The 7805-nt window shown below is 47.9% G+C and overlaps 1 protein-coding gene across 4 annotated transcripts in view; it reads left to right on the top strand.

Moving 5' to 3' along the window:
• The first annotated feature begins 4959 nt into the window (after positions 1-4959).
• The window catches only part of Npnt (nephronectin), an 83653-nt gene continuing 80807 nt past the window's right edge, over positions 4960-7805 (top strand). Inside the window, exons 1-2 of one of the 4 annotated variants that reach the window (XM_045142874.1) lie at positions 4960-5137; positions 6896-6996. In XM_045142874.1, the coding sequence (XP_044998809.1) occupies positions 5067-5137; positions 6896-6996 (172 nt within the window). In that variant the 5' untranslated portion in view covers positions 4960-5066. The remainder of the gene's footprint in view (positions 5138-6895; positions 6997-7805) is intronic. The other 3 variants (XM_004662996.2, XM_004662997.2, XM_004662999.2) reach the window with 3 other exon arrangements.

The raw sequence follows: 7805 nt of genomic DNA, 5'->3' as shown, positions 1-7805 counted from the left end.
GGTCTCGTTATAAGCTCTAAGATAGAAAGCTGCTGTTGCCATAACATCATAACCTATAATCCCTTGGAAGGCACAATGTATATTCAGTTCAAGGAAATATAGTTGTAGAATGAGGATGTTCATGTATTTTTTGTTCTTTGTTGGTTTTAGTAAGGTATTGAAGGATAGGAGAAAGGTAGCTTTTTTAAGGCAGTTTCAGTTAGTGATTGAGGTCCAAAGAGAACAGAAGAGGCCACCCCACATGCCACCTTGCCTTGACACAAGTACAGAACTCTTGGCAGAAGTACAACTAGTGTCTGATGGAGTCTGATCTACACAGCACTCCCTGCTACCCACAGTCTAGTGCACTACTTTGATGGGCTGGCTCAGGTGGGCTGGCTCTGGGACCCACCCTCCAAATCTATGAATCAATCAGGTCTTCCCCTTGCATACCTGAACTTGACTCTAGTAAGGCTACAGCCTTCCAGCCCCTCCCCCTCTCTTGACCCAACCTGGGGTGTGTAGGTCTCTCTGGAGTCCCTCTCATCTCTGCTTGGACACATCCAGCCTGGCTAGGTGTGGAGGGAAGAGAATATTGTTCCTTGATCTGGATGGCTTTTCTGCTTGCTTCTGCTTTCTAGCCTGGGGTAACGACTCACTTTAATTACATGTATGATTTTCCTCTGGTCTCTGAATCTACTACTTGTGTATTCTTCTTACCTGCTAAGATCTACCGCATGGGTGCTTTCTCTCACTCTAGGCCTCCTACCTGTGTAGTTTCCTTAAATTCTGGTAATCACAAATACAACTCTGCATTACTCATTTCTCCTCTGAATGTCTTGACCTCTGCTTTGATATTTTCCTTCTTCAGGAACACACATGGCAGATACCGTGTGTATTCTTTCTAGTCTTTCTACCTATACATCTAAGTTCTAGCCTCTACATGCTTGAAGCTGTGCTCCAGGATTTCCCCCCAAACCTCAATTTCTCTTCGGCTTTGATAGCTTCCTCTTTAGGAAAGCACATGGTAGATGTCATGTGTATTCTTTTTAAGTCTCCCTACCTATTCATCTAAGTTCTGTCCTCAATGTGCTTGCAGCTCTACTCTAATTTTCCTCTCTAAAATGCCTCAATTTCTCTTAAATGAATCTTATAAAATATACAGTGTTTTCCATGAAAGCATGTTTCCTAACTCCCACAATTTGTGATTTCTCCCTTAAATAAACATCACAATTGTGATTTCCATCTAAATGAACTTCATAATTTATCCTTCTTGGGTCTATTAACTTTTTTTTATTAAAGGTAAAACAGAACCCAAAACTTGGGGTTCATAAATTCTGGAGACTCTTCCTGAACCCTAAAATGGGGATACCTAGAAACTTAGGGACTCCCATTATTTTTACATAAGTCAGTTTATTGTCCTCCCAAACAGTTCTATCATTTCAGCTAGCCTTAAGGTGGTATCCATCAAGATGAGACAAGGAAGCAAAGAAATAAAAGTTACCATCCAGAGCTATAAAAGATGATGGTTGTGGTTATCTGCACAAGCAACTGACTGGAAACAATTAGATCACAAGCTTATGAAGGTTTTAAGGAAGTCTAGTTGCCACAGAAACCATGAATCTGGCCTGAAAATGTGTCTCTGTGTTCCTTAAAGCAACAAATGTTCTGGCCTTCATATCTTTGCCAGGTGAAAGAGTGTTGAGAATGACATACAGCCCATTAGGAGGCACACACTCTAACAGTCATTTCTGATGTGGCTAGGGAAGATTATGCAGAATGTGGATCCTCTCAGAGAAGCAGACTGACCAGACTGTGACCAAGGCACTTACTCCATTGCCAGCAGTCCCCAGGGGTCGTACGCAGCAGGGAGTCTGGACTGCTGTGAACAAGCCTCTGTGTGTGTGTGTCCTCCTAGCAGCTTTTTGGTTTTTTGACGCTTCAGGTTTAATTTTTGTATTCTTTATCAATTATTTTTTAAATTTTTTTATTAATCATTGATTAATGCATGTTAGTTTTGAGCAAGCTCTCCTGCCCCTGTTCCTTCCCTCATCCCCCTTTTACATCTCCCCCTTCCTGCAGTCTCCCTTGACCTGCACATCATTTAAGATCTGCTACCTTCTGTACCCTTCTCCCTTGACAACAGCAGTTCTTTAGAGCACTAATCCACGCCTGTGCCAGCACACACGGCTTGTGGGTGGGGAGCAGTAGCTGCTGAGCGGTTTGTTTGACACCAGCTGCACAAGTCATTTCAGAACTTGATAAAGAACAGAAGACATCTTGCGCTATGCTGTGCCTGGAGTCCATCCCACCCCCACCGTCCTGTGGCTCTCTCCCTCACTTCATTTAGGCTCTGCTCAAATGTCGCCTCTCCAGAAGTTACTAAACCACTCCAAACAGCATCTTCATCACTTTCTATCACCATCACTGTAACTTTCCTTTATCCCCTGATAGCCTCTCCTTCTCCGTGTCCTGTCCCCCACTGGCATATAAACTCTTTCAAAGTAGGGCTCGATCTTGTTTCTAGAAAAAAACAAAAACAAAACACTGACATCTATAAATGTAATCTCCTGGTAAATATTTGTTGAAAAAGAAAAGAGTCTAAGTAATTAGAGTTTCAAATTTCTAAATGTTTGAAGTTAGATGGTTTCATCTTAATTTATTTATTCCTGTCACATGCACAGGCATACACACACCACAAACACATGCAAAAATAGGCAAATATGTCAGTCAAGAAGCCAACCATGAGAACTAAAACTTACACCTCATCCCCTCATGATTTCACCTGCCATGTTCTACGCTGCCTTTTCTCCATACTGCTGGTCTGCTATCTCACTGTAGGATATGCTTCTGTTTGCATGTCTTCTTTCTTCTAGCATGTAAACTCTACAGTGACCACCTTCATTTAGTGCCTGCAATATTGCCTGTCACATAGTAGGTCCTTATGTTTGTGGAATGAATTCGTTGCATTACAAATTGTCTCTCATCTTTCTTTCTTTCTTTCTTTTTCTTTTTGGAGGTTTCTGCAGCTCCAAATTTGTTAGTGGAAAGTTCTGTGACAGGGTGACCTTACTATCCTGATCTCTCAGTGTGTGTAAAAACAGGAATTTTCTCCAAGAAAAGGGAAAATAATTGTTCTAACTTAAATGTCTTTTTGATTTCCAAGTTGTTTTGTTAGCAAAACAAGTTTCTATTTTAATTTCAGAAATATCCATTCCAATTCTGGCTTGGGCCATTATTTTAGGCAAGCAGCTTGGTGTCATCCATTTCAGATTCTTCTAAAGAAGTCCAAAAATGTAGAAGTCAAAATATTTTTTCTGCAGGAAATCAAATTTTTATAAGTATAATGTAGGCTTGGTTGCAGGCCTGACTGGCTGCCCCTTCTCTGTCTTGGTTTGTTAGGTTACAAACAGCTCCACGACAGCAGCGTCTACTTCTGCTTACGTACAGCGCAAGAAGCTGGAAGTAAAGGCAAGGGGAGAGTGATGGGTGAAAACGGATGGATATCTGAAGCACAAGTGTTATGCCACATCTGCATGCCCCTCCCCCATGAATGTTCTTTGGCCTAGAAAACATACCATTCATCTTCCTTCTTTCATTTGGACACTCTGCACTTATATTTTGAACCCAAGCTTAGCTGACACAATACTATTTCTGGTTTTTTGATTGGCTGACCAGTGAGCTCCAAGGATCTGTCCATTCTCAGCCTCCACAGCTCTGGAATTATAGATGAGGGCCCACATTTTATCTAAGTGCGTATTGGGGAACTGAACTCGGGTCCTCACACTTGCAAGGCAAGCATTTTACTGACTGAGCCTCCTTGCCATCCCTGAGGTGATTTTTTTTTAAATATTTTATTTTATTTGAAAGAGAGAGGAGAGGAAAAGGGAGAGAAAGGCAGATAGAGGTGAATTTTGAGTCAAGTACACACAGGAAGCATCTAAACCTTGCAATCCATGGCCTCATGGCCAAACCTTCGTGGGTGCCAGAAAGGCTGAGTCCACAGACTGGAAGGGAGGGAAGGGCGCAGGGCAGTCGTACAGGATAGGATTTGAGAAGAGGAGTGACTTGTATTTAAATGTTCATTTTAGAATAATCATGCGTTTTCATTTGAGCAGTCCTTTGATACAATGATTTTTACAATGCAACAAAGCAGTAACTACCTAAAATGGTTCCTAAGAGGTTCCCACAAGACCCCCAAGTAGTAACAAGCTTCCTTTCTGGAGGGCATTTGCCCCTGAGGGCCAGGCCAGCCCCAATGTGCTTGGAGTTAAGCTGGTGGACCCAGGAACAGCCTGCACTGTTTCTTCTTCAAAATTCAATGGGAGAGCCAAATATTTCTTCCAGTGGGTTACACTGGAAAAGTAAAAAAATACATACGGCACTGCCAGTTCTGTGGGGAGAAGCAAGCTTTGAGTTTGCCCACATTCACTTGTCCAATTCCTGCCGTGGTTTCCACTCAACACAGACTCCGCTCAGCCCACAAACTTCTCCCATCTTGGGTTCTACTGCCCAGCCTCGGGGTGAAAGCTAGGTTAGCCTCTGGGGTCACCAAGTACTGGGGGCAGAGTCCTCCCAGCTTCTTCTGTGGTTTCCTCCCGGGTTTGACCCGGCCTGGCTTGGGCACCCAGCTTACCCTCTCCCAGGCCGGCTGGAAACTTTCCTCTCCGCCCACCGGGCCCCTGCGCGCTCCCGCCGTCCCGCCCGCCCCTGTTTCGGGCAGCCCGCGGCGCGGGGCCAGGGAGGAGCCCGCGAAGTCCCGCCGCGAGCCCCCGGGGAGCCCGGGCGCGCCCCCTCCGCGCGCCCCTCCCCCGGGCGGCGCGGCTCCCTCCCCGCGCAGCGCCTCCCCTCGCCTCGCCTCTCCGGGAGGGAGCCGTGGGGGCTCGGCCCGGGCGCCGCAGACCTGCTGGCCGCCCGCCGCGCCCTTTTTCTTCCGCGCAGCAGCCGCCGCCGCCGCCGCAGCTCGAGCCGCGCCTCGCCGCGCCCAAGGCAGGCAGTCGGGGCTTCCCGGGACTTCGCTCCTCGTGGGGCCGGAGAGGCGGACGCGTCTTTCTTTGTGGGCGCGGCGCGGGACCCGCGGGGCCGGCATGGCTCTCCTCCTGGCCGTAGGGCTCGTGACCTCGCTCTCCCTGCCCGCGGCCGCCGACTTCGACGGCAGGTGAGTGGGGCCCCGGGCGCACCGCCCCGCGCCCCTGCCCGGCTCTGCGCTCGCGGCCGCCGCTCTGCCCCGCGAGTTGGGAGCCCACGCGCGGCGGGAGCGGGCTCGGCTGCCCGAGGAGGCCGGCGCTCCGCCACCTGCCCGCTCCGGTGGGGCGAGACCCCTTTCCACCCCGGCTCCGGACTGGAGCAGAGGGGAGCCTCGAACCTGAGCGCGGGGAGCGCGCACCTGGCTGCGGGCTTAGAGGGCGCTTCCGCGGGGAGAAACTTGCCGAGCGGCTGGGGTGGACGCGGGGAGGGCACCGGGGCGCCGCGCTCGGCGGTCTCGAGGGTGAGGGACTCGCCGTTAGGGCGCAGCGCGGGCGGGACGTGGGCGTGTGTGTTTGTGGGGCGAGGACGCACGCGGCTCCGGAGCCCGGCGAGCCCGGCGGCGGCGTGCGCTGACAGGTCCCGACAGCCCCGGGCCGCGTCCCCGCTGTCACTCCGCGGCGGGATGCTCGGCGCGGCGGGGAGGCAGCGCCCCCGCCCGGGTGTCGTCCCCGCGCGTGCCGCAGCCCGCCGCGGCTGGACGGGTTTTCCCGGGGACGCGGGTCTCACCGCCCCACACACCCCCTCCAGCTCTCCAGTGTGTCCCCGAGTACGCCGCACCTGCTGGACGTGCAGTACGGGACCGCGGCAATTCCAGGATGGATGGCATTTCCGTCCCTGGAGGGGAAGCGGGGCGAAGCGGCGGGGCGCCCAGCTGCTGGCTGTCCACCTGGGCGCAGGAAATAGACAGGGGCTTAGTTTGTACTTTCGGCCTGCGGGCGGACGGGGCCAGGTGAAGCAAAGAGGAATTGAAAAGATGAAAGGTTGAAGGAACGGTGGGAAGCAGCCAGAAGCTAGGTCATTTATTTATTTATTTATGTTAAAAAAAAAAGCAATTCTTTGCCCACTTTTGGTTATGGTGTGCATCTCGTGCACACACATTTACAAGAAATAAATCATGTGGGGTAACACAACTTTAATGTAGTTTTAAAGAAATTTCCAAAACAGTGTATTTAAAAGTGTCGGAGGAAAAATAAAAAGGCAGGTGTAAATCTAAACATGACAACAATTTAGCAAATTACTTGTGACCTGGTGGATGATTGTCCTGAAAGCGCACTCATACTTGCTTTGGACATCATTTGTAGACAGCTTCAAATGTTAGCTACACTTTAAATTCTCCTTGCTTATGGCTGGGGATGCCAATGGAATGGGAAAGTGTTTGGTTTCAATTTCTTTCTTTCCTTTTTGTTTTTTCTTAGTACTCTTTTCTTGCCCTTTTCCTTCATCTGCCCTTTGACAAATCTTTTATTATTTAATGTAGTTTATGGCGCACCAGTTAAAACTGCCCCTACACCCCAGTCACTGGGTCTCTGAGTCTTCGAGGTCTCTGTTTTACTTCAGGTTTGGGAAACTACCCTGTTAATGGTAACCTTAGAATTCTTGCCTTTCCTGGTAGTTTCTAGCTCAGTAAGGATGGTCTCCTTCCCCTTTACTCCTTAACTCCTGCGTGTTGGGGAGTTGGCCCTCCATAAGGGGTATATGTTTAACTCTGAGATTTGAAGTTAAATCTTTGCAGAACTAGTTCTGTGAAAGTAATTTATCTGTAAATTTTTGCAAGCAATAAGGAGTTTGTAGAAAATTGTGTATGACTTAATTTTTTTCTAAAATAATAACAGAAAATTATTTTAAACATCATGTGTATTTATTTTGGATTTTTTTGTTTGTTTGGTAGGTGGCCCAGGCAAATAGTATCTTCCATTGGCCTTTGTCGTTATGGTGGCAGGATTGATTGCTGCTGGGGCTGGGCTCGCCAGTCCTGGGGACAGTGTCAACGTAAGTATCAGGCCTGGGAAGCACAGTTCTCTGGGAGGTGGATCTTTCCATCATGGGTCATGACTTCACTCAGCATATTCAAGGGCTTGTCCTCACTGAACGGAATTTAGCTGTGTAGATCTGACCTAAGTTGTCTGATACAGTCCCCCAACTCCTCATTATGTCCCTTTCCAAACAACCAGTGTATTGAAGTGCCACCTTTGTCATTCACAGAGAGCCACCTATGGAGCTGTCCTATTAAGTCTTTGTTCCTACTATCTCTTACTCCGTATTTTCATTAGGCTGAGGCTCTCTCCTGTCTTTGCTTCAGGCTCTGAGATGGATGTAAGATAATGAGTCTAGACGATATTTACACTAAATAAAAGTGGAACATTAAGAGTACCTGTAAAATCCTCACAAGGGCTTTTGTGTAAAGTGGCCTGTTTGTAAATCTTTTCTTTTTCTTTTTTGAAGAGAAGTTGTATTGCCAGTGCTCTACCTGGCTCAACCTGTATAATCAGAGAAACCCTCTGGAAAAACATCATTTGTAAGTTTTTTAATGAAAGTTGTGTAGTAAGTACCCAGTCAGACTATTGATTTTGATTTTTCCATGATCAGAAATGGATGTCTTAATGGCAGAATTGATAGCCGTATCAGAAAAGTTTGAAACATTTAAGAACTGTGTTCCCAAATTTTACCCTTTATCTGGATCTCAAAATTTTATCCCCCATCTTCCTGACAGGAAACAAAAAAGCATCCCAAATGATCAGAAGAAGCTCTGAGGCATCATCTGTAGAGAACAGCACCTGATGGGAACTGAGTGGGTGCTA

This window comes from Jaculus jaculus, chromosome 2, assembly GCF_020740685.1.
Source record: "Jaculus jaculus isolate mJacJac1 chromosome 2, mJacJac1.mat.Y.cur, whole genome shotgun sequence".
Taxonomy (NCBI): Eukaryota; Metazoa; Chordata; class Mammalia; order Rodentia; family Dipodidae; genus Jaculus; species Jaculus jaculus.
Note: the sequence above shows the minus strand (reverse complement) of the source record. Positions and strands in the feature narration are given on the sequence as shown.